We start from the raw sequence: 26,951 nt of genomic DNA, 5'->3' as shown, positions 1-26,951 counted from the left end.
AAGTATTTAGAATATATGGTGTTCAAGCCATAACAAATGGTGCTACCAGAGAAATACATGAAGTATTTAGACCATGGTGTTCAAGCCATAACAAATGGTGCTACCAGAGAAATACATGAAGTATTTAGACCATGGTGTTCAAGCCGTAACAAATGGTGCTACCAGAGAAATACATGAAGTATTTAGACCATGGTGTTCAAGCCATAACAAATGGTGCTACCAGAGAAATACATGAAGTATTTAGACCATGGTGTTCAAGCCATAACAAATGGTGCTACCAGAGAAATACATGAAGTATTTAGACCATTGTGTTCAAGCCATAACAAATGGTGCTACCAGAGAAATACATGAAGTATTTAGACCATGGTGTTCAAGCCATAACAAATGGTGCTACCAGAGAAATACATGAAGTATTTAGACCATGGTGTTCAAGCCATAACAAATGGTGCTACCAGAGAAATACATGAAGTATTTAGACCATGGTGTTCAAGCCATAACAAATGGTTAGATTTGCAACGATTCATGTGGAAAATGTCTAGAAGGCCTTTGCACCAAGATTCCATCGGTTAAACTTGATTTTTAGTTTCTTTGATTAATTGAATCAATAAAAAGAATGTAGTACATGGTTATAACATGCAGCCATGTCAGGGAAATTGCAAAGATCGTCGAGGAAGACATTCAATTTCCATATAAAGTGAAAAGGAAAACGATTTTTCTTGTGTCTTTGTGCACAAAACTAGGCACAGGTACACTGCAGCAGGCGGCAGCATGGTGTGTAGACTTGATGCAAGTCCCATTCTCGTGTGAGAGTTCCCTAGGCTTACATGTATCACGCCAACTTACTATGAAACAACCCACAGCATACAGTACAGTGCACGCTCGCCATCAAAATGTGGTCCCGAGAATGGGACTTGACGAGGTCGTTTCTTACTCTGCACGTTGTTATTGGAAAATCTCCCCAAATGGGGAGATGTACAAAACCAATGGGAGCATGGAAGTGCTGCCCCGTCGGTAAAATACTCTGTGACATCACAGAGCAAGACATTGTAAGGCACGCGTCGGCGGGCAAACTCATCAGCGGGCAAGGGGGTGTCAGTATCATGAGTTGTTGATTTGCACTTCCCAAAATTCATATTTTGCAAACAAAACCGACCCCAATGTATGTTACATTGTATTAACTTAAATTCAAACTTTTTATAGTTAAATTGGTTATTCAAACAGGTATTTCAATCAACTAAGTACTTATCCCACAAATGACAAATGGACTAGTCTTCGTTTTGGGTGCGTTTGATTGGTCAACACGTATCACGCATCAATGTTACATATTCATAAGTGAATATGTAGTAGGGGTAGAAAATGCATTGTGTTATTATTCAAGTTAGTTAATTCCATGTTCTAGTTAATTGCTTTTCCTGTTTACATTGTCCCTTCAGCTGTTTTATTGCACCCCTGTACATGTAGGTTGTTATTTCTTAGAAGTCTTTTGTTGCATGTTGGTAAACAGTTTCTTAATCCTTTGGTAGTGTAGTCACCCATCCAGTGCATTGTAGCCTATATAATTATAATCAGATAGCAGCCTGGCAGCGCAGGGAGCACATGTGTTCTTAGCTCTCTTCTTCAAGTTTTGATTTTCTTCACCATGTAATTTTGCCTGTTTCAAGTATTTTCTGCTATTTTGGACTCGGTATCCTAAAGCCATTTTGATTTTAATTTGTAACTTTTCTTTGGCACTGTGTTTGATGGTTTAACTGTGTTTGTATTTTAGTTTTGGTTTAGTTGAGTTTTTTAATAGTTCTTGGTATAGGTTTCCTTTGTTGAAGTTGAGGTTTCAAACAGAGTAATTTTAAAGTGCGAGGTCCAAGTCCATTCGTTTTGGTCTAGAGGTTTTTATTGTTTAATACTGCTTTTGTTGATTGATTTATAGTCAATAAAGCTATTTTTAGTTGTTTTTGTTGAGAAACCTACACTTTGAGTCACTGTTCCTATTTTTTTTCATCTCCTCGCGTCTTAGCCCTATCCGATCTTGGTTTTTCTCATTTGTTCAAGCGAGTGCCCCCATAGTTAGCATTTTTATTTAGCTTTATTCATTCATTTTCTAAGTGTACCCTTTTTCCGGGTTACATTTTTTTGGTGGAGAATCCGGGTAGGGTTTATGTTCCTTAAGAACTTAGCCAGGTTTTGTTAAAAAGTAGGGACAGTCATTAGTTTTAGGGTTACAACACAGTGTCAAAGTTAAGAAGCATTTTATTTCACTATGGTTGAACGGCCGAGTTCCACCATTTTGCCAGATGGGACGCCATATATATCCCCACCCCCAGGATTCGGTTGTGATAGTATCCTGCAACCACCCCCAGGATTTGGTTGTTTTGCCAAAATTCTCCAACCAGTGGTTAAGCCATCTTTGACCACCCTTCAGATGTGTGGGTTTGACCCACAACCAGCAGAAAGACCCTCAGTTCCGTCGATGGAGGAGCCTGCTAAGAAGAGGAGCTTGTTAGAGACGGTGAAGGATCTCCTTGGAGACATCGTTGCCCAGCAGCAACGACAAGGAGAACTGTTGGTAAGACTGCAGATGCAGATGGATGGTCGTCACCGCCAGAGGAGAAGTTCTGCTTGGTGCAGTAAAGTACCCCGAAGTTGCCAGAGGCAATGGCGAGAGTTTGATGGCCAATCCACACCAACAACAGTTTATTATAGTCCGTCATCGTTTCAACAGGTAGATTCGACCACAGCAGTAGAGGAAGCAATCCTGCCAACTCCTCCCCCTGACGTGAAATCAGCCCAAATTAAAGATGCGGTCATCTCTAGAGTCGTGGAGTTGAAATCTTCTGGTCAAAAGCAGCCCAGCCCCCATCAGCTGAAACGTGAACCAGAAGCGGTCAAGAGGCTGTTGCACTCTTGGGACAACCTCGAAATCGAAGAGGGTACGTTGTGCTATCGGCAAGGCAAGGAGGAGCCGGTGTTGGAGGTTTTGCCCAAGACGATGATGTGGCCGATTTTACATAGTATACAGGCTTTATTCAACATTAAGGGTTTCCAGGAATTAATACGTATGGCTCGTCTAACTTATTTTTGGTCTTGATTTTGTATCATTGTTTTCTTTGTATTAAATTCATTTTTGCTGTTAATTCATTTCAGTTCTATTTGTGTAAATTTAACATTGTTGAGGACAACAATGGATTTAAGTAGTGGCTAGTGTAGTAGGGGTAGAAAATGCATTGTGTTATTATTCAAGTTAGTTAATTCCATGTTCTAGTTAATTGCTTTTCCTGTTTACATTGTCCCTTCAGCTGTTTTATTGCACCCCTGTACATGTAGGTTGTTATTTCTTAGAAGTCTTTTGTTACATATTGGTAAACAGTTTCTTAATCCTTTGGTAGTGTAGTCACCCATCCAGTGCATTGTAGCCTATATAATTATAATCAGATAGCAGCCTGGCAGCGCAGGGAGCACATGTGTTCTTAGCTCTCTTCTTCAAGTTTTGATTTTCTTCACCATGTAATTTTGCCTGTTTCAAGTATTTTCTGCTATTTTGGACTCGGTATCCTAAAGCCATTTTGATTTTAATTTGTAACTTTTCTTTGGCACTGTGTTTGATGGTTTAACTGTGTTTGTATTTTAGTTTTGTTTTAGTTGAGTTTTTTAATAGTTCTTGGTATAGGTTTCCTTTGTTGAAGTTGAGGTTTCAAACAGAGTAACTTTAAAGTGCGAGGTCCAAGTCCATTCGTTTTGGTCTAGAGGTTTTTATTGTTTAATACTGCTTTTGTTGATTGATTTATAGTCAATAAAGCTATTTTTAGTTGTTTTTGTTGAGAAACCTACACTTTGAGACACTGTTCCTATTTTTTTTCATCTCCACGCGTCTTAGCCCTATCCGATCTTGGTTTTTCTCATTTGTTCAAGCGAGTGCCCCCATAGTTAGCATTTTTATTTAGCTTTATTCATTCATTTTCTAAGTGTACCCTTTTTCCGGGTTACAAATACATTTACATATCAGGCAACCTGTCCCGCAAGCTGAACAGGTTTGGGAATGCAGAACATCAGAAAACAGTAGTTTTCTGGCGGTGGCACACAATTGGGACTCGAGTCAAGTCTACATGGTGTGTGGCGCGCCCAGAACTTGCAGGCCCGAATTGGTGTATACAGGTGAGTCTGTTCAGATTTCTGTTCTGTTAATCTCATGAATCCCCTCGTTAGGCTGTCAATTACCAATTGAGCAAGAAACATATTGTACACAATGTAAGGTCAATTACTTTTGGGGAAAAAACTAAAACAAACTGCAGAAGATCACTTTCTTACCTTGATGTTACTCTGCTTTGCTTCAAGGACTTCATGGTCATCAAACTTGTTCCAGCGATTGTTGTTTACATTGAGACAACAGGCTGTGTCTGTTGGGTAAATATATGCATGCACTAGTCATTTTCTAAGGGAACCAAAAAATAGAAATACCAATTCTTTCACTTAGTTTGTCCAAGGTCATGTCACAAAGACCCTTATCAGGAGAACTAGGTTTTTGCCAGCTGCATCTTCGCCCGTTTGGAAACCTTACACAAATTTATAATATCAATATAAACAAGGGAAACTGACTGGGTAAATTTTGAAGCCAGGGATCACACCCAAATTACGATACAACCTGGGAAGCAGCAGCCAGGGGATCACCTTAAGGGGATGCGACTTTTTGTTTCAGATATCAATATAAACCACATGGGAAACTGACCCGGTAAATTTTGAAATGATTTTTGGGGTTGAACAAAGAATTGGCTAGAGTGGGATTCGAACCAACGACTTCCGGATTAATGTGCCGGCGCTCTACCAACTGAGCTATCTTGCCCTATATTGGCGGTGTCCCTATTTTGTCAATATCTTTGTTCGGGGTGCCAGTCAGAAGCCATACAACCGTTAACTGCCCTGTAGCCAGGTATCACACCCAAATTACGATACAACCTGGGAAGCGGCAGCCAGGGGATCACCTTAAGGGGATGCGACTTTTTGTTTCAGATATCAATATAAACCACAAGGGAAACTGCCTGGGTAAATTTTGAAACGAACAAAGATATTGACAAAATAGGGACACCGCCAGTATAGGGCTAGATAGCCCAGTTGGTAGAGCGCCGGCACGTTAATCCGGAGGTCGTTGGTTCGAATCCCACTCTAGTCAAGTCTTTGTTCAACCCCAAAAAACAAATTTATAATGCTAGAAAGAAAAAAACTTTAAAAATGTTTAAAATGCAGCTGTTATGGAATGGCAATGAAAGTCTGAAGTCATTATGATAATTCCAGAATGTAATGATCACATTGGAGACAAAGAGTCAACATTTTTCAGTTGCTTGTATTCCTTCATAGCATAGTGATTAGCTGCAGCACGGACATGCCAATAGACTATACATGTCTCGCGCGGAGTTGAACTTCCGGGACCATTCTGGTCCCAACCTTATGGAGTTCTACGTTGGGGAGATTTTGTTTCGACCATTGTTTTAGTTTAATGTAATTTATAACCATGAAAATTACATGTTGCTGAAAATGTAATACTAATTAACAACAAATACTAAAATCAAAATTAAAATAAAAATTAAGAATTTGATCACAAAACTTATGCAAACGCTTGTTTTGGTCGTGCTGGGTGAAAAGCCTTTTCATTGGTCCTTTGCTGCATATAAACCAGATTCTAGTAGTTTTACATTCGAGCGTAGATTTACAAAAGGAGTTTCAAAATATTTAAGATCAAATTAACATCAAATTAAAGTGAAGAAAAACAAAAAGATCTTTGGGCACCTCCGCTGATATTATCTCAAACACACTCACATGAAAAACATTATGTCACCATAGTTCAACAAGATCGTAACTCAAAGTTTGCGTAAATTGCTTTTTAAGATTTGAGAACAAGCACTGTTTGACAGTACTTACAACAAACTTGTGGAATTGTTTGTTGCAGTGATAGTCACTGCTCTTGCCAAACTGTTGGCTCCCGATTTCTGCCCTGTTTAATGACACGTACTTGTAACCTGAATGGGGTATATTTTTATATGGACATAATCTACAGCCAACCATCCTTTTCTGTCACTGACTTTGTTTCGAAGTGTGAAGACTTTCATTGTACTTTGGAGCATCTTGCAGGAAGATAATATTTCTTGGTTATTTCAATCTTTACTATGACTGTTAATCCAAATTTGAGGCCCAACCCTTGACTTAAGTCATCGGTTTGCTTAACTATCGTCAATCAATCCAAAGCCAAAACACTAAGGTTTGTGCAAACACTTGACTTGGTATTTGTCAAATACAACAAAATCCTGATAGAGTTACAAAAATGTATACACCTTGTTATTAAAGGAAAAAGTTGCCAAATGCAAATGGTAAGATATATAATTTATAAGTAGAATACAATGATCCACACAAGTATGCCTAAAAATTGCACGGTTTTCCTTTTACGTCACAAAGAAACACAGTCGGCCATTTTGTGGAGTCCAAATTTTGACCCCATAAAATGGCCAACCGTGTTAGTTCACGACGTAAAGGGAAAACCGTATAATTTTAAGTGATACTCATGTGGATCCATTAGAATAGAATAGAATAGAATAGAATAGAATAGAATAGAATAGAATAGAATAGAATAGAATAGAATAGAATAGAATAGAATAGAATAGAATAGAATAGAATAGAATAGAATAGAATAGAATAATTTTATTGTCCACGTTAAAAACATAGAAACTTGACATCCACTGGCCAAATTACAAGTATACACAATCAATATAAAAACTATATAAGTTACAAAATAAGTTAAGTTAGAAATACAAAGCAACAAAATACAAAAGACCCGCACACTAAAAAAATGCACCAGCCAAAACAACGCTAACCGGTCACAACAGGACATCAAGACAACAACAGGCTGGGGGAAAAACCCACTACTCCTACCCCCGTGTAGCCACCCGTGACCAGCTAACGCTGCCCCGACCAATCCATTCCAACAGTGCAAATAATACATTAAATACAAAACCATGGTAACAAGTTCTAACAACCCTTAGTAACCCTGCTAGCATTGTTGTTGAACATGTAAATAGCATTAGAAACAAATGATCGTCTGGTGCGGCATAGTGAAGTCCTAGGAACAGAAAGACGAATACCCGACCTATTGAATGTAAAACAATGAGAGGTGTCTTGCATTATTTTGTGTACTTTAATTAAGCATGAGTCTTTTCTCATACAGTGAACCAATTGAATCCAGATCAGTACCAATTAAACGATGAGCGATTTTCCTAGGTCTCTCCAGTTTCTTTACATTTTGTTTAGACAGATTCTACTTTTACAATACTTTCTAACTATTACAATATCTTTCTTACCATATGCATTTCATAACAAACGGTTTAAAATAAGGGAATAAAAGGGTAGTGACGAGTTCTTACATGGCTTTTAAAGCTGCCAGGGTTGAATTGCCGTGTGATAAAAGCCCGAACCAAAGGAGAGGGACTTGATCGCAACGACCCTGCAAGGTTTTAAACGGACGTGTAATGAACGAGTCACTACTCTTTTATTCCCATTCATAAATGCCCTTTTGTTAAAAAACTTTTAAAAATACAATTACAGACACTTTGACAGTTGAAAATTCAAGGTTTGAAATACTTTTTTCAAAAACTTTGTGAAGAGTATGTTGCGCAGGGGTTGTGTGTATGCACGCGCTTAGAAATAGAATACGCGCTGTTACATAGCTATGAATTGTGCGTTCCGCGTGATAATCTTGCCAGCCAACACGCGGAAGCCAGCCGGTTATAAACACTGGTCATTATCAACCATTTAAACACTCCCACGTGACGCGCTCTCCACCAATAAGAGTAGAGAAACTGTCTGGGGTATTTATGAATGCTCTTGAAAGACCAACTCGTCCAATCCAAGGCAAGTGTTCCTTTAACTGTATCCTAGACCTAAAAAAAGTTCTGTGATATGAAAATTTAAGTATGTAAAATATGTAAGTTTTTAATTCAATAGACTCAGTGGAACCACAGTCGTTATTGGATAAATGGACATGCCTTTAAAGGCAGTGGACACTATCGGTAATTGTCAAAGACTAGCCCTTACAGTTGATGTATCTCAACATATGCATAAAATAACAAACCTGTGAAAATTTGAGCTCAATCGGTCATCGAACTTGCAAGATAATAATGAAAGAAAAAAACACCCTAAGTCACACGAAGTTGTGTGCGTTTAGATGGTTGATTTCGAGACCTCAAGTTCTAAATCTGAGGTCTCAAAATCAAATTCGTGAAAAATTACTTCTTTCTCGAAAACTATGGCACTTCAGAGGGAGCCGTTTCTCACAATGTTTTATTTATACCATCAACCTCTCCCCATTACTCGTCCCCAAGAAAGGTTTTATGCTAATAATTATTTTGAGTAATTACCAATAGTGTCCACTGCCTTTAATACTCACTAGCGGGAAACCCGCGCTAAGCGGGTCCTGCTAGAGGCCTGCACTGTTCCGATTTCACAAAGCACTAAGATTGATCTAAACTTTGTATCAATCTTAATTTGCTATGCAAAGAGTGACCGAACAATACAAGTAACCCTGTCCTTGTTTGTACTCCGTTCAGTTTATTTTTTTCCTGTCCCGTATCATTTATTAGTCCCTTTTCTGTTTTCCTTTTCCGTATTATTTCCCCAGCCCCATTATTTTTTTTCCATCCTGATTATTATTTTCCCGTTTCGTATTATTTGTCAGTTGAATTAATTTTGTTCTTGTTCCGTTCATCATCCCTGTCACGCACTTGTAAGTGTTTTCGCAATTTTTTCTTTCTTTTTTTGCAAATTCCTGTACTGCGGGTCCCGCTAGACAGGTAAACTGGGCAGTTAGCACAATGGACCCTTCCCATGATATATGGTAATCACATTCACGCATGCATACAGACCCTGTTGGTTGGCAAACGCCATAGAGTTGTGCACTAAGCAGACGCGCAATCGCGTCTGCGTCACGCACCCATTAGCCGTGTACAAACCAGCGCGATCGTTCCCTCATTTTGCCAAACAAAACGTTAGTGCGCACGCGCTATGTGCAATTTACATATTTCATGGGAAGGGTCTATTGAATACCTGCTACGTATAACAATGTGCACTGTTGATGATCTGATCATAGTGCAAGGGGGTGGGGGGATGATGCGTTACACAATGACCACGTGAAGACAGTGAATAAACTTCGGCTGGTTGTTAAAGTAACGGTAACCAAAGCTTAAAAATCATTTGTCATGTGCACTGAATGTCCAAATGTGTAAAATTTTTAAGACATGTTTTGCTCAGTTTGTCTGAACTACAATGGTAGTTGTGTGTTTGTGGAGGGGGGGGATAACAAAAGAGATGTAGATGTCGCTTTTAAACTTTTTATTTAAGGCGTGTTTTATTCAGTTTGTCATAATTTGCTGGAGGAAGGGTGCATGTGTCCTGAAAAAATGAAGCTGCGTGATAGGTGCCCTTCCCCCGTCCACCTGTATCTTCCCTCTCCCCGCCCTAAGTGCTCCTACCTAAAGCCTGCCTCCATTCTCTATGATCCCATTGCGTCCAATAGCAACAATTAAACAAAAGGTGCCATTCCCCTGTCCCCCTGCCCCTTCCCTCTCCCCATCCCACGTGCTCTAAAGCCTGCCTCCGTTGTCCATGATCCCGTCGCATAGCAACAGTTAAATACAATGTGGCGTTCCCCCGTCCCTTCCCTCTCCCCATCCCAAGTGCCTGTCTCCGTTCGCCATGATCCCATCCCGTACGCCTCTCTCTCTGTCCAATATACAAAGAAAATCGTGTGTTTGTTGGGGGGGGGGGGGGGGGTTACAAAAGAGATGTAGATGTCGCTTTTAAACTTTAAGATGTCGCTGTGTAAACTTTTAATTTTAAGGCATGTTTTATTCAGTTTGTCATAATTTGCTTGAGGACGGACGCATGTGTCCTGAAAAAATGGAGGTGCGTGATAGGTGCCGTTCCCCGTCCCCCTGCCCCTTCCCTCTCCCCGTCCTACGTGCTCTAATGTCTGACTCCGTTCTCCATGATCCCGCCCCATACGCCTCTCTCTTAATATTTATGCATGACGTCATAATTCTTACCCAAAATGAGGCTATATGGGCGCCCCCACTGTACTGTACGCGCACGCGGCCCATAGCAACAGTTCTTTGCTTGCATTGTACGCGCGCACTGCCCATAGAAACAGTGAAAACGGCGTGCAAAACCCCACAAAATGCTGTGGGTTTTTTTCTCATAAATCCGTCAATTCTCAACGGATTTTTTTCGAAAATAGATGAGTGTCAAGAGGAAGTTAGCGTCTTTCTTCCGTGTAAATTTGGCGAGGTTTGATGCGGTATCCAGTGAGGAGATCCAATAACATACACACACATACACACAGACAGACATGATTCGGCTATTTATAAAGAGATAATACTTACAATGTCCGCCATCCAGGGTGCCAATGTGGTTAGAAACAGCATACAGGTTGTAGGAGTTACTTGGTTTAGGGCCAATTGTGTAAGGTGACATGTCCATATCACGCAGTGGGAAGTCGACCATAGTCTGCAACTTCTGACGCCACATCCCTTCATAGTAGAACCTGTCAACAAAGTTCATTTTGGACTTTTCTGAAAGTTACATTTAATGTTTGGACAATTTTACCAAAAGCTAAGACACAGCCGTGGACAAACGAGGAGAAGTGACTGGTCTGGAAGTGAAGTAACTGTATAGACTGTCAAGGCTTTTCCTATAGATATGAGACTTGTCTAGGAGCAGACATAATGGGTTGTTAAGAAAACAGTGGGTTGTCAGTGTTGCACTCAATCAAAGGGGGTTTAAAGCATCACTATGAACAATAATTGTGGTTAGCTTAAAAATATTAAGATAATCATCTATCTATGGTATTTTTTATAACGTTTAATCTATCTTTTCTTGAAACTCAATTTTGAAAAAAAAGGGGGGAAAAAGAGAGATGATGATTTCCAGTTTGAACGATCACAAAAAAAAAATAATATTATTATTAAATACATTTTGTCATTTGTACACATCCATTAAATGATTTCATGTTTTTTTAAGTTTCTATTCTTTATAGTTTAGTGCATGGTTCAAATGTAGATGGTTTAGACAAGACTAAAAATATCCAAAGGGCAACTGTACAAAATGCTTAAGCTATTAGTATGAGAATTAATATAAAAAAACATCTAGATGAATGTGAAAGCTTTGTTCAATGTCCACGCTATGGTTAATCATTAATAAATTCAGGTCTAATCATCATTATCCATGCATATTCAATAAATCATGTCTTGCTGCAGTGATGATTACAAGCTCCATTGCTTAATTTGTTCTTAGGGTCTACGCAAGAACTAAAAGCTCTAACCAATTGGATTTCACATTATGAAGATTTAAGATTTTATTAGCAATGAATTTTGTCAAAGGAATTGCTTTTGAACAGTATAAACAGGTACATTTATTTCAAATCACACCCAAATGATTGCGGGCTTTGGCTCTAAATGGAACCAATGCATACAAATGTGACAAGCACTTCAAAAAGCAACAAACAGACAGAAAAAGCTTGTAGTTTTAAAGACACATACCTTTTAAGATGGATAAGAAGGATACGAGGCAATTTCCAGATGAGAATTGTCTTAGAAGATTCCCTGTTTGTCTTGCATTGAGAACAATAGGTAGCATTGTCACCTGTAAGCTTCTCTTCAGTTGAAAACTTCTTAAGGCATTGCTACAGAAAAAAACAGAGAGATACGGAATGGAATGTTTCTGACAAAACATAAACAGCACCCTCAAAGAGGTCAAATAACTCAGAGTCATATATGGCAGTGTGCATTTGTCCATTGTTTGACACCAACGATGTTAGCCTATGCAAGGTGGATATAATATGAGTAATTGCAAAGAAGATATATACCATGAGGTAAAGTTAAAATATCATACATAAAAGGGTCTGGGTACTTTTTACACAATGTCCACAGATTTACATTAAACTAATATTTTTATGGAAGCTTTCTACCATCATAATGACAGAGCTCATCAAATGTCAATCATTCTCTATTCACAAACCATTGATTTTTCACAAAACAGCCACATCAAACTTACAATGTAACTTAACTAAGCTTAACTTAATTGTATTTTTAAGCGCTTTAACATTGTTTCAAAGTGCTATACAGTCAACAAAATATTATAATGCGCAGAAAAAGCAATATGGTTTAAAAATATACAGCAAATTATAAAAACAAAACCCCTAGTTCATTACCTGCAATGAGCATCGGCTGTTAGAGGGAATTGGCAATGACAAATACATAAAAGCTTCAAACTTGACTGAGTTATGCCCACAAGACAAGCACCGAAGTGTAGATTTATACTGGCCTTGGAACAAGGTCACAATAATAGATTGGTTGAGAAGGTGATGGTATTGCCAAGATAATTCTGCTGCCTTTGAATCAGTATACTTGTCCAGATCCTCTTGCTTGATGTATTCTCGTTTCCGCACCTTGTCAAAAGTAAACAAAAAACAAAAAACCCAATATACTAATTAAAAGAAACTATGCAATCATCCTATATACCGTTTGTCTCAAGAGTGACCTTTAACTACATTCATAACACAACCAGGAATGATTTGGCAGAAGCTGTGAAGATAACACGTTTAGATGGTCTGTTGACCTCTACACATACATAGCAATGTCTCAAGATCCCAGTTTTATGACAATTTATGTCATAAACAAGCCAAGGTTGCATTGGCTAATGAGATTAGCAATCTTTAAGTGACTGTTAGAATAGGGACATACGTGTAATGTAAAGCATCAAATTATTCATGAATTTAAAGTAAAACAAATAAATGCTCAACAAATTTAACGATTTCTGATTATTATTATTATTATCATCATTTAAAGGCACTGGATACTATTGGTAATTGCTCAAAATAATTGTAAGCATAAAAACTTAATTGTTAGCGGTCAATGGAGAGATGTTGATAGTATAAAACATTGTGAGATACAGCTCCCTCTGAAGTAACATGGTTTTCGAGAAAGAAGTTACAGTTGTATATCTCACTTAAATATTTGAATTTGATTTCGAGACCTCAGAATTTGATTTTGAGGTCTCTAAGTCAAGTGTCTGAAATCATACAACTTTGTGTGACAAGGGCATTTTTTCTTCCATTATTCTCTCGCAAGTTTGACGACCAATTGAGCTCAAATTTTCACAAGTTTGTTATTTTATGCATTTATTAAGATACACCAAGTGAGAGGACCGGTCTTTAACAATTACCAAAGCTGTCCAGCGTCTTTAAAGGACTTTAATAAGTATAACTATACCTCATACATATTCATGACCGAGAGTCAAATTTTCATTGGTCCATTCATCACCGCGTGCCAGGTGTTAATTTTGCTTATTACCAAGTGCACACGTGAGTATTCACAAAGTGGTAAATGCGCATGACAAGTAATAATTCCCTGGGAACTATTCTACTTGTCATGCGCACTACCATTGCGCGACGTCTTCCCCGGGCGCTTTTGATCATGGCACTGTTTTGTATACATGCTTTAACAGCGCTCTCTTAGAGACATCAAACACATGCAAACTTATCATGAGCATTTTGTTTCACAGTCATCATTTCTCTTGCTCAAAACTCATGTTCCGGTACTGAATATGTATGAAGTATAGTAAAACAAATATAACATGGTTTATTTCAGGTGACTAGTTGATGAGCTCCCCTCGGTATTGGAAGTTGACAAACCAGATCCCTCGGCTTCGCCTTGGGAGCTAGTTTGTCAACTTCCAATACCTCAGGGAGCTAAAATCGACTAGTGACCCTCAAACCATGTTGTATTTGTATAATAGCTCAATCAGCCAAGTTGAGGGAAAGAACTGAGATGAGTCAAAAAATAATTCTTCCATACCTGGTTAAGGTCTTCATGTAGACCATCTAACAGAAATAATAAGAATTCTTGAGAATCATGGTGATGTCCAATGTGCTTACGGAATTCAGGAACATATTTTGTAACAGTATCTCGTAGATCAAGAGGTGATACCGATCGATACTGACCAGACCACACTGCCTTAATCACAATAGCAAACTCCTCCGCTACATTTCCCCCACGACCAAGGGGATTTTGTCTGTAAATATTAAAAACAAAATTTGATTTCAGTGTGTTGGTTATTTTTAACTGAAAGGGCAATGGTTGCTACTGAAAAGTAGGGGACTGGCAGGCAAGTCTTGAAAAAATGCATCTAACATTATTTGCACCCCATTGACCAGGAGGCGAGATACAGTTTGTTTTTATTTCACCACCTGTGAACATACATTACATTGTAGTCTTCCTTGTCTATGACAAATCTTGTCATGGCCCAAACTGCTCCTATTTATTGTTTTTAAATAGATTTTACCTCATTTTGTGCCTTGTGGAATTGTAACAAAATGTAACACATTTGCCGTGTGCACACGCTTTGTGAAGGGATTGTGTACCGTGCATACATAACCGACGCATAAACTTGAATATGTAAGCATGTTTTGGCGCTCATTTCTGGTCTACTGTCTGTGTTATAGAAACAGAAATAGGTGCATGTTCCATCAGGGGAAAAAATGAAAATCAAGAAAACACTTTGTTTGATTTTTTATTTTATTTTTTATGAAATATTAAATCAAGAATTTAGATTTTGTTGCATTTCTCTAATGAAACTTCAATAAAAAAGTAAGGGGGGGGACACCATCTGCTATGCTGTGTCCCCCACCTCAGCCCCGATCCCCCACACATCAACGCGCTTGATTAATTGAACATACATGTGTTGTAGCTTTAAAACAAAAGAAATATTGGAGAGGTCTTCAAAGAAAAGCTTTCTAATAATTCTTAGTGACATAAAGTCATGTTTCCATCAATGTTGACATCATGTTTATCTTAATGTACGTATGAAAGCCTCCATAGTCTTACCTGTTGATGTCCATAACGTACTTATCAGTGATAAAGTAGTGAGTCAAAGGAGTTGTATTGCTTAAGCACTGCACCACAGAGTTCATGAAGCATGTATTACCAAGATTGCGTAACCCAGTCAGCGATCGTCCCTATTTCAATATAGCAACAAAAATACAAACATTCATTTGCAATGTTTCGTGCAGCATTGCCCCATTTATGTAAATCACAAACTATGGTGGTGGTGGTGGGGGTATTTGATATTGTAAAGAACAAAATATTTACAAAAGACTGTATAAGTCTTGCATGTATTCAAACGATCAAGTTGGTCCCAAACATAATTGAGTTTTATGTGTGCACCGTTTCTTTAAATAGTTTAGTTTATAGAGCCAATAAAGGATGATCTCAATATGTCAACTATTACCTTTTTATGGCCAAATAGACATCGTAGATACCGGTTAATAACCATTTTACTCTCAAAATTTGCATTTAGTAATAAATATCTTGAGTCAAAAATGCACCCGGCCGCGAGGCTTTTTCAGCCGAGAGTCAAAAACGGCTTATCTATTATAATGACCCTGGATGCCAGTGACAAATTTCCCCTATTGGTTTTGAACACAATTCTCCAGCTTTGGCATTTCCACACCAAATAGCCCCCACTGACGTCACGATTCCTTTGTTGCGCGGGTTTGTTTGACCCCACGTTTTTCAGAAATTTGGCTTGGAGCGTTCTGGAGAAAACCCATTTTTATCGTGTTTTAACGTGTGAGGTAAGAGACTTGTTATATTTTTTGGGTTTCCTGGATGGACTGCAGCTGCTAGAAAACTGTAATATCTATTTGAGATCATCCTTTATTGGCTGTTTAAAGGCAGTGGACACTATTGGTTATTACTCAAAATAATTAAAAGCACAAAACCTTTGTATCAAAAAATGGGGAGAGGTTGGAACATGTCGTATAAAATGTCGTATAAAACAGTTTTTGAGAAAGAAGTAATTTTCCACAAATTTGATTTTGAGACCTCAGGTTTAGAATTTGGGGTCTCAAAATCCAGCACCTGAAAGCAAACGACTTTGTGTGACAAGGGTTTTTTTCTTTCATTATTATCTCGCAACTTCGTCGACCAATTGAGCTCAAATTTTCACAGGTTTGTTATTTTATGCATATGTTGAGATACACTAAGTGAGAACACTGGTCTTTAATAGTTACCAATAGTGTCCAGTGTCTTTAACGGATGCTTTAGAAATGATGAAAAAGGAAAAGTGTGTGAAAGTAAAATCATTTTAATAAATTAACAGCTTACGAAGACTTGACCTTTGTTTTGGGGGTTTCTAGAAAACAAGCATCCTAGTCCCAACTTCCAACTTTGTTTCTTAAAACAAAGTAATATCAAAAACATTATTAGTTTTGTATACAAATTTAAATTTAATTCACAATCATTTTCAATTTTAATTTGCAATAATTTATAAGCTTTAGCAGTAGTCCCACTCAATTTTCTTTTCCTTCCACCCAGGTAGTAGTTCAAAGCAGTACAGTTCTTTTAAGAACCGAGAAGTCTACCGAACATCTGATAAATCTACTCCATGGTAGTAGAATAAAGAAAGACAGTTTTCTAAAGAACAAACTCTACCTGGCAAGTAGATACACACATGGTGTTACCACAAACCAAATATAAAATAATTTTCAATTTGTATTTTCATTTTTCAAGAATTTGTATTTTTTTGTAAAGATTTGATTTCATAGAAAACGAAAGTTGTTCTCTTGTTTGCATTACGCGCAAGACTTGCAGTTTACACAACGGCAATATAAAAAAATATGCCAGCACAAAATTGGCATTTTACTTGAAAGAAAACACCTCAATCTGTGATAAATGTAATGCAAATTAATGTATTGGAAAGACATTTGATAAAAAAGCCAACTTACATTGTTTCCATAGACTGGATTGAGGTTACGTGCTCTTGTGACTGACAAGGGTTTATTCTGTTGTGGTTTCTGTATCATTGAGGATGATGGTGTCCTACAAAGAAAAATCATTGTCTGCTTCAAACCATATATGTCGTTAAGTATAAAAAAATCAGTGCAACTCAAATTTCAAAAAAGAGAAAATTGTACTTAAAAAAATTTCTTTACAAAGAAAGAAAACAAGTCACAAAAACGGCAAATTTTCCCGTTATGAATGTCAGCAACAGTCCCCAATTAGTTTATATGGATAGATTATTTCATATTCTTCCCGAAAATTTTAAAAGCGAGACCGGATCGTAGCTAGTCCAGTCAGGATACAGTGATTTTCACCGTTAATTTAAAACTCCCATTACGAAAAAATAAAATATTAGACAACATGGTTTTCCTGCTCGGTGATAGGCTGACGATGACATCATCGACTGATATGGCAGCATGCTGTTTTTCGTGGGAATGGTTCCCGACCACCAAGCCAGCGTTAGTTAATTACAAAAGAGCCCGTCTACCATAAAGCTGAATGAGCTGACCCTCATTCAGCTCATATATAGTAGACAGGCTCTTTTGTTATTGACTATTGCTGGCTTGGTGGTCGGGGAACCATTCCCATAAAAAACAGCATGCTGCCATATCAGTCTATGATGTCATCATCAGCCAATCACCGTGCAGGAAAACCATGCTGTCTATGAGTTGATTTTTTTTCGTAATGGGAGGTTTGGATTAACGGTGGAAATCGCTGTATCCTGACTGGACTAGCTACGACTCTGTCTCACTTTTAACATTTCCGGGAAGAAAAATAAATAATCTATCCATATATAGTAATTGGGGACTGTTGCCGACATTCATAGCGGGAAAGTTTGCCGTGTTTTTGTGACTTGTTTTCTTTCTTGTTGAAGCCATTTTTTACATACAAATTTCCCTGTTTAAATTTTGAGTTGCACCGATTTTTGCTCATACAAAACGACAGATATGCTCTTCATATCAATGTACAGCTACATTATTTCTGTCATTACTTTTCAGATAAGGCCGAAAAAGACTGAATTTCAGAAGCCCTTTGAACTTATTATATGTTCAAACGGAGGTCATGCATGAAAAACCACACCAACACTGCAGATAAATGGGCTTATTAACGCAAGTACAAACTACGTAATGTTAAGACACACCAGTTGCTGTGACCAAGTTCCTCTTAAGAGGATGAAGTTACAGCTTTTTCTACATCTCTGGGCTGTTGATTGTGCAGCTGAATGTGTATGCCATGCTGATGTCTAACAGCAGTACAACCTTACAAATAGCATGATGTGAAGGTTGCCATTAATAATAAAGATCCAATGAAGTGGTTATGGACTAGAACCAGAGTTGAAAGTTGTCTTTTCGGTTATGGTTTTGAGTCTGAGATGGTTTTTCACAAAAAGGTTGACTCGTTCATATCTGATAGCTAAAGGAGACAAGATTGGGGAGTTAGCAGTTCACCTGGTAAGGTTAGGGCAGATTGATTGTCTGGTTGAGTTGTAGGACCAAACATAGACCCAGGTGGCTGATGAGAAGCAGGTTCTGGTGTTGTTGCTAGCTTTATGGCTTCATCAATGCTTTGGTTTTAGCCGAGTGAGCTATTTTGTGTTAAAGTTCATTAGAATAGGTCAAGATGACCATGGTAGCATTCTGTGTGTCATAATCTATCATTCTCTGTGTAGGACGTGGTGCCCATCCCATGGGGTCTCAGGACATGTGAAAAGTGCTTCTTACTACCAAGTACATCTCCACAAAGTTGAATTTTAAACAACTGGTACTTTTTTGACATTTTTTGACATCGGTAAAACTTCACCGTAGTGTGATATGTACATTACTCAACAAAATATCCACCTATAAAATACACCACACAAACTCCAATGTTTGTACATGTCAGCTCTTTATTCAATATAATGATTGTGCTCATGCGCTTTGCTATTTCTGCTGCGACCGTTGTTTGAAAATGCCTTTGAGGTCACAATATTGGTATGTCTCGTGAGATGAGACTAAATGGCCAAGATGTTGTCTTAAGCACATTGGGCTTTGAGTGATGGAATAATGAGTCAGATATATCCGTAACAGATTCCATCATATTTCAATGTTTCCTGTACACATGATAGTGTGTGATAGGCAGATAGGGAGAAGTCCCCTTTATCCATTTAAAGCGAAAGTAGTAGTTTACCTTCTGCCCAGGTAGTACTTAATAAGCAAAACTTTTCAGAACGGAAAAGTCTCCTGAATTCCGAAAAAAATTTCAGTTGTTGTTCAGCAATTGCTGCAGGTATAACATTTTTAAAGTGATAGCTGTATGTATTTTTTATTGGTGGCCAATTCCCATAAAATTAATACATAATTTGAAAGTAAGCTCGGTTTATATAATATTAATTTTTGTTTCATTCAAATCGGGTTAACCAGGTTTTTTTTCTCAGAAAGATCATCTTTTGAGCTGGTCATGTTAAACAACTTTTTAAAAAGTGTGCAAATGAATCTATCAACAGTTGTCCTTACCTTTGGATTGGTTTGTTACTCCGATTTATAGCTGGCATTAATCCTGGCAATTCCTCATTCTCATTGACAACCATTTGAGCAATGTTAGGAGAAGAAAAGGACCTCTTCAAACTTGACTTAGGAGTCCCTGATGAGGAATCTGACTTGAGGCGAGTTTTTGTTTGAGTAGGAGCAGACTGTCTTGCTGGTGAACCTTGCAGCAATAAGCAACAAAACAGTACAAGTCCCAAGGTTCTACTGTATTATACAGACTTCATTCAAGCAAAAAAAGGTCTGGGGAGGGGTTCTAAGCATAAAATCTAAAGCAAAAAAAAAAAATGCTAAATTTAATTCCAAGACATGTTTTTCAATCACACACAATATAGCAAATACATTTTTTTTTCAACGATTTGCTGGTTGCACTTATGTCCTTATTCCTGGCACACAGTTGAATCTGGTAAGCAGTGGTATCAACAGAATCAGCTGCACATAGTAGAGTTCAATTCATAACAAGGTTTTTTTTTACTTTAACTGCAGGAGATAAAATGTGCAAGTCTCATGCACACTCAATTGGTGAGACCTACACATGTATGAAGTGCAAGGTTTTGTTTCCTGTGTATGCTGTTAAAGCAATGTAAATAGACCATGGCTCCTGATTTGCACAGATTTGCAAAATGTGCACAGTCTATTATGTATAGGATAATGCCCGAGGTGCTCGACATTCGTGGCTTCGCCCTCGGGCCATTCGTACCCACGAATGGCGTGTTCACCGAGGGCATTATGCGACTTAACCCACACCTGAGACGTCACTATTGTTAAAATCGCTCCATTATTTTGCACGAATGGCGCGATATTGTTTAATTTTTAAGTCAATTGTTTGTATGTATTACGTAAGCTTGTTCACTTCAGTGAACACCCCCAGTCGTGCGTAAACGTGGTACATGGACCATAGTCCTTTCTCTATGCATGGACGAAGACTGACATTTAGGAAATACGCTCGTTCCTTCGACAGTGTTTTTTTCCTGACTCAAAGTAAATTTTGTCAAGTGACAGAAAGTAACGACGATACGGATGATGTTGTAGCCGACTTGCTTGGTCTACCCCAGAAGGTGAAAATTACAAAAGTAACCTATCGTATACCAGCAAGTAGTTTCAGATATTTCGGATATAACTTTGATTCGACAATAATTTCAGTTAAGTTCCTGTCATTATATAAAGATATTCAAAGAAGCATCTTTGCAAACTGAATTTTTACGGAGTTTACTCACTTACCATGATAAATTAAGCATATTTAAAAGGTACTGGTTAAAATGAAAGTGATTTATCTGACTTTAAGACATATTTAAATGACTGTTGTACATGTAGTTATCTAACATTTTTTAATATCTCAGCTGAATCATAATTAAAAATTTAGCAGTTCACTTGTGTAAAGTCTTTACGATCATTTATAATTACGTAGCTCTAACCTGTGTTTAAAAAAATAATGGTGTTGGCGTCAATGGCGTCATTTACTTTATTCCATAAATCTATTATTTTGCACGACCTGCGCAATGGGGACAGTTTCACCCGTTTGCACAATGGGTGAATAGTTCTCTATGGTTGTACCCACTGTGCCATTAGTGCAAAACAATGGAGCAATTCAACAATAGCATGACGTCACAGGTGTGGGTTAAATAGGGAATAACAGTGTTTGGACCCGGTCTTCACTGCAGGGTAATGACCGGGTTGGTGGCTCGTGCTGTTAACGGACATCGTCGGTCCATTAACAGCGCCAGCCACCAACCAAGATCATTACCACGCAGTGAAGACCGGGTCCAAACACTATTAATCAGGGGCCATATTTTAATTCATGCGTTAATCACGTTACTGATACTTTGAGACCAGTGACTCTTTAAAATAATGGTCAAAGGAGGCAAATGATTGGACGATAGCTGTTCTATGTGCGTTAAAACTCACTTATGAGCTCAGCGTCCATGTAGCATGTCGCTGTGAACAAGACCATAATGGACATACATGTATGAGTTTATACATGTGCACCTGTAACATGTACATCAAAATTGATACTTTTTCAGCGCGTACGTGCATGTGCCCGAAGTTGCAATGAAACTAAGATGAATAAGCATGCGATACATTGCAAAGTGCAAACTAGTTGTACACAATGTATGCTGGTTTAGGGGCCATTTATTCACTATTATCCAAAGCCGTTCCTTTATCATCCGTTAATACATTCCCACGTGATTGGGTTTTGAGCAATCAGAGTCTGGAAACTGTCCAAGGTATTTATTAATGTACATGTGTTATTTATACCTTGTAATTAATCGTGGTTCCCTCACTTTCTGGAAAAGATGCCAACATAACCTATTTTGATTATCTTGTTAGAACATCGATGAACAAATACAACTTGTATCAGTGGAATACATACAGCAAATGATTTTCCATACCTGTTACTCTATCTCCAGGTCTTTGTGAAGGTGATGTTGTTGTAACTGGCATTGTAAAATTAGGATTTGATAGAGAAGCTGCTCCACCTGGTCCAACATCAGCAGGTGGATTCCAGTGAGTAGTTTCAGTATTATGATCTAAGTAGTAATACTTGTTAGTTGACGGATGTAACTTCTTTTCCCAGCCTGGGGGAAGCACTGAACCTGAAGTAACCGATACATGGCCTGATGACGAAGCAGGCAAGACACTTGAATTAGTGTGTACTTGCTGCACTGAATGGTCTTTTGGATCAACTGGTTTGAGCACTCGGTGAGATGGTTTAGTTTGTAGCATTGAAGGTTGTGACTGGTGAGGCTCTGTTTTTGATGTCATACTAGGTTTATCTTCTGGTGTCAGTTTAGCTTTTACTGGTGTAGGTGGATTTACTGATTCAGTTGAGAGCTCAGGAATGGTGTTACTCTTCGTGTCCACACTTTGTTCCTCTTTCTTCAATTCTGCCTTCTGTTCTTCCTCCCTCACTTTAGCATTTTCCTCTAGCAGAAGTTTTTTAACCTCCAACTCTTGTTGCATGCGCTGGTAAGCTTTCACCTAAAATGAAGAAATATTAGAGTCATACAACAGCTTCATAATATAGCACAGTTAATAGAGCTACTGTCTAAAGTACAAACTTACTAGATACAATGTTACTTTAGCTTTCTGGGTGCTATCATCTTTTGCGCATGACTGTCTAGAAGGAACAGTTTTGTGTTCAGAGAACCTTTTTATTGACTGCAGCGATTGCTGAGTGGTAGTTCCAGAAGGTACTAGTGGCAAGATGTCTGGCAAGGTAAACCAGGAAATCATCAACCTCTCCTAGAAATGCACTGGCAGTAGTCTCTGCCTTGTAAAATTGGAGCTGTTGCCTGGCGTACACAGGCAACGTCTCAGTCTACAAAGAAAGTCACGCCTGTATGCTTCTTTTTTTGAAAGGGCAAGAACACCAATGCATTCATCTTGGTTAAGGGCACCCTATGGGGAAATCGTAGATATCAGGGCACCAAGGTAATGACCAGGGTGCATTGAGGCAATTGCCTTCGTTGCAGGGCACCAAGGTAATGACCAGGGTGCATTGAGGCAATTGCCTTCATTGCAGGGCACCAAGGTAATGACCAGGGTGCATTGAGGCAATTGCCTTCGTTGCAGGGCACCAAGGTAATGACCAGGGTGCATTGAGGCAATTGCCTTCGTTGCAGGGCACCAAGGTAATGACCAGGGTGCATTGAGGCAATTGCCTTCGTTGCCCCCGTGAAGTTTCAGGCCTGGAAAGTACAAGCCTTTAACAAAAGAAAACATCCATCACCTACCGAAACATACATTGAATATTTTGAGAGATAGTAACACAGTGAAAATTAATAAGTGAGGTTTCAGAGGAGGATCTACAACACTTCGCCATATTCCAATAGTACATGTAATGTCGCAAAGGTCCACCATCTTAGACCCACACAAAAGAGAGGAATCCGGAGCGTCATTAACATAACAACTGAGCAACCGAAGTGCCTTAACAAATACATACTACCTTGTTATGTAATCCTCGTTCCCTCAATAACACAGTTGATGAACTGAGCCTGATTGTGAACAATAACAATGTTGACATTGGAGCTATCACGGAGATGTGGTTTTCCCCAGACCAACTGTGGATCAATTTAGTAACCATGGCTACAACATTTTATTCGCGTCCAAGAAAGAGCGTCGAGGAGGGGTTGTAGCTCTTTACACCAGAGAATGCTTGAATGCTACCTTACTTGACATAATAGTGGTTCCTGAGGACATCAAAACAATCTGGGTGAACATTCGGCCTCCACGTTCAATTTCAAACATTGTGATTGGAACTGTTTACTACCCTCCAAAAAGCATTATTGCTCAACGTCTGCTTGATCACATCAGTTCCATTGTTGACCAACTTCTCACTCGGCAGCCTGATTCCGGCATTATTGTCATGGGTGATTTTCTGCAATACCAACACTAGCAAGTTCTACCAAACAATTAGATGTGTGCTAGGCACTTTATTTCCAAAGAAATCAGTCAAAAAACACCCTACTGATGAACCATGGCTGACACCCTACATCAAATCACTCGTTGTCAAGCGTCAACGTGCTTTCAAATTATTTTCCATGGTAAACAAAAATCGCTGTGGAGGTATTTCAGGAACAAGGTCAATCGTGAAATCAAACTTGGCAAGAAAAAACACTACATGCAACTAATAATAGTAATAATAATATTTAAAATTTATATTGCGCCCCTTACATAAAAAATGATCAAAGGCGAAGAACACATATTAAAAAGCACAGAGTGGAAGAAAAAGACAAAGAAAAAAGACTGGTTACCAGGCCAGTGCCCAAACAAAAGTATGGGAATACGTCTGTCCCGCCAACAGAGAACTAATAGTTACTTATTACATAGGCCTATCTCTGCTGGCATCGGTAATATTTTGATTATTTCAGGAGACAGACGCCTCTAACCCCATCTATGCTAAAACTCTAAACTAACTGGCAAGATTACCATAAAAGAAGACACACTAAAAAGCGGTCTTAAAAAGGTGGGTTTTTATATTACAATTTAAAAGAGGTAAGTTTCTGTTCACTACAGACAATGTATAAGAAACGGTAGCACATTCCAAAGCTTAGGGGCTGCCACAGAAAAAGCCCTATCACCAAATGTAGTTAACATTTTACCAGAAGGATAATCCAAGAAAATTCCCCCCCACAGTAGTGTGGGTAGGGTCTACGAACGAATACTTACCTGTAGAGCAAATTACTACAATTGCATATTCCCTATGCGCCGCTAGGTAACACTAAGACTTTTTTACCACAAGTGCAACAGCGCCCTCCATCGCCCAGTGCACACCGGCGCGAACGCCATGCGCAATCGCCCTCTTTCTCGGAAACTCATACGTACAAGTATACAAGAACCAAGTATAGTGGGGCAGGCGGGAGGGATGCTCTACAGGTAAGTATTCCTTCGTAGACCCTACCCACACTACTGTGGGGGGGGGGGAGTCTACGTCACTCTACTTACCTGTAGAGCAAATTACTACAATTGCATAGACTAGCACCGTTTTGGAAGGCGGTGGGTATACGCAGGACTATTGCACATCATACAATTATTATGGCGTCATGGCAACGAGGCGCGACCGGAAGGAGGCACCAGCTGTTGCAAGATAAGAAACGCAAACTATGGGGGCCACATTGTCCGCCCACGACCCGAGGGGTGTCGTCCCCATAGGACATGGAAAAAACATTATCAATGTTTAAGACAGTGGCATAAATATATGGCATACAGACAAGAACTCACCGAGGGTGAAGACTTGATGCGAAGAGGACTAGCGAGGAACGGAGCGGATGGCGGTAACGATCCAGCGGGCTATGGTATCGCGCGTTACCGGTTGATGAGGGGTTGTCGAGGCCAAGAATAGTTGGTGATGGCCAGAGCGGATAGGCTTGGTGCGGCTTATGTACCATTTAAGCGCTCGGACAGGGCACAAAAGCCTGTCAGCCGCAACCGCAGAGAAGGATTTTAAGTCCGGAACGAAAATGCCGGAGGCTGAAAAGAATCAGATTGATTCTTCGTCAGAAAACCTTCCGGAAGGAACCAGCCGGACACCACCGGGTTCCCAACGAATGTGACCCGGTGCCAAAGTCAGGGCGTGGAGCTCGCTACGTCTGCGCGACGTAGCAGCCGCCAACAGAAAGGAAACCTTTATCGACAACTGCAGCAAAGGAGCATTGCTGAGGGGTTCGAATGGGGGACCTGCTAGAGTGGAGAGGACACTCTGGAGGTCCCAAGACGGGACAAGTTTGCGTACCGGAGGCCGGGATACAAACATGCCCCGCGCCAGCTGAGAGATAGCTTGATTGGAAGAAATCGAGGAGCCATCGGGAAAACCCTCATGAATGGCTGCGATGGCCGACCGGTAATTTTTTACCGTGGCGGTCGCCAGCCCACTCTCGTACAGGTAGAGAAGAAAATCCCCTACGTCCCTCAGAGAAGCACTGGGGGGACGTATAGATCGCCGTCTACACCATTTAAAGAAATGGCGTAGTCGGCAATCGTAGACCTTACGAGTGGAGGCACGCCTCGACTGGGCGGCAAGCTCTGCAGCCCGGCGTGAAAGGCCTGCTGTGCGGAGCGACTGGGTGATAACACCCAGCACGTCAGGTGGAGTTCCCTCGGGGCCGGATGAATCATCCCGGAACTGGGTTGATAAAGGAGATCCGGACGTTGAGGCAGGACCACCGGGCGGTGGACCAGGAGCCTCACGAGTCGAGGGAACCACGGCTGACGCGGCCAGAACGGGGCTATGAGGAGCACCCGGCAGTGGGCGGTCTCTATCTTGGTCAACACCCGGGGGATGAGTGAGAATGGCGGAAAGGCGTAAGCCAGGAGGCCCTCCCACGGAATCGACAGGGCGTCGATCTGCCATGCGTTGGGGTCTGGAACCCTTGAGCAATACCTTGGCAGCTGATTGTTTGCCCGTGAGGCAAACAAGTCTACGTGGGGTCGATCGATCAGCCGGAAGAGGGTCTGTGTCACCTGAGGGAGCAAGGACCACTCTGTCGGGGCAATCCAGCCCCGGGAGAGGGCATCGGCTGTCACATTCTCTTCCCCCGGGATGTGGGCTGCCGACAGAGCAACGCCCTGGCGGATGCACCAGTGAAGGAGCTCCCAAGTCAGGGCGCACAACTGCGCCGACCGGGTGCCTCCTTGGCGGTTGACATAAGCCACGACCGTGGTATTGTCGCACCGCACGAGCACCGCGCGTCCCGACACCGCAGTCTGAAAATGTCGAAGGGCATTGAAGACCGCCATCAACTCTAAGACATTGATGTGGGACGAGCGGTGTTCCGGGCCCCACTGTCCCGCGATCTGGCGCGGGTGGAGGGTCGCCCCCCAGCCCTGCTGTGACGCATCGGTGACAATGGTCACCGAAGGCTGAGGGGGGCGGAACACGCGCCCCTGAGTGAGATGGGCCTCGTCCAGCCACCACCGCAAGTGCGGGATCAGCCAGGGCGTAGTGGGTACCGGCAGGTGGATAGGGTGGTGTCGAGGGCGGTAAAAAGACAGCAGATGGAGCTGAATTGGCCGCATCCGGAGTGGACAAAAATCCACCAAGTCCACCATGCTGGCCATAAGGCCA

The 26,951-nt window shown here is 40.2% G+C and overlaps 1 protein-coding gene and 1 non-coding gene across 3 annotated transcripts in view; both read right to left on the bottom strand.

Annotated features, from left to right (window-relative positions):
- LOC117288445 (ubiquitin carboxyl-terminal hydrolase 8-like) overlaps positions 1–26,951 on the bottom strand; it is a 110,104-nt gene that overhangs the window by 6,075 nt on the left and 77,078 nt on the right. For both annotated transcript variants that reach the window (XM_033769313.1, XM_033769312.1), the window contains exons 10-18: positions 21,778–22,366; positions 19,358–19,550; positions 16,811–16,904; positions 14,910–15,040; positions 13,881–14,097; positions 12,236–12,472; positions 11,565–11,707; positions 10,410–10,570; positions 4,300–4,388 (exon numbers count right to left, since the gene is read on the bottom strand). In XM_033769313.1, coding sequence (XP_033625204.1) covers positions 4,300–4,388; positions 10,410–10,570; positions 11,565–11,707; positions 12,236–12,472; positions 13,881–14,097; positions 14,910–15,040; positions 16,811–16,904; positions 19,358–19,550; positions 21,778–22,366 — 1,854 coding nt within the window. The remainder of the gene's footprint in view (positions 1–4,299; positions 4,389–10,409; positions 10,571–11,564; positions 11,708–12,235; positions 12,473–13,880; positions 14,098–14,909; positions 15,041–16,810; positions 16,905–19,357; positions 19,551–21,777; positions 22,367–26,951) is intronic.
- On the bottom strand, positions 4,759–4,831 carry Trnan-auu. The gene has a single exon. It is a non-coding gene; the product is annotated as a tRNA-Asn (tRNA).

The sequence above is a fragment of the Asterias rubens genome, chromosome 3 (genome assembly GCF_902459465.1).
Source record: "Asterias rubens chromosome 3, eAstRub1.3, whole genome shotgun sequence".
Classification (NCBI taxonomy): domain Eukaryota; kingdom Metazoa; phylum Echinodermata; class Asteroidea; order Forcipulatida; family Asteriidae; genus Asterias; species Asterias rubens.
Note: the sequence above shows the minus strand (reverse complement) of the source record. Positions and strands in the feature narration are given on the sequence as shown.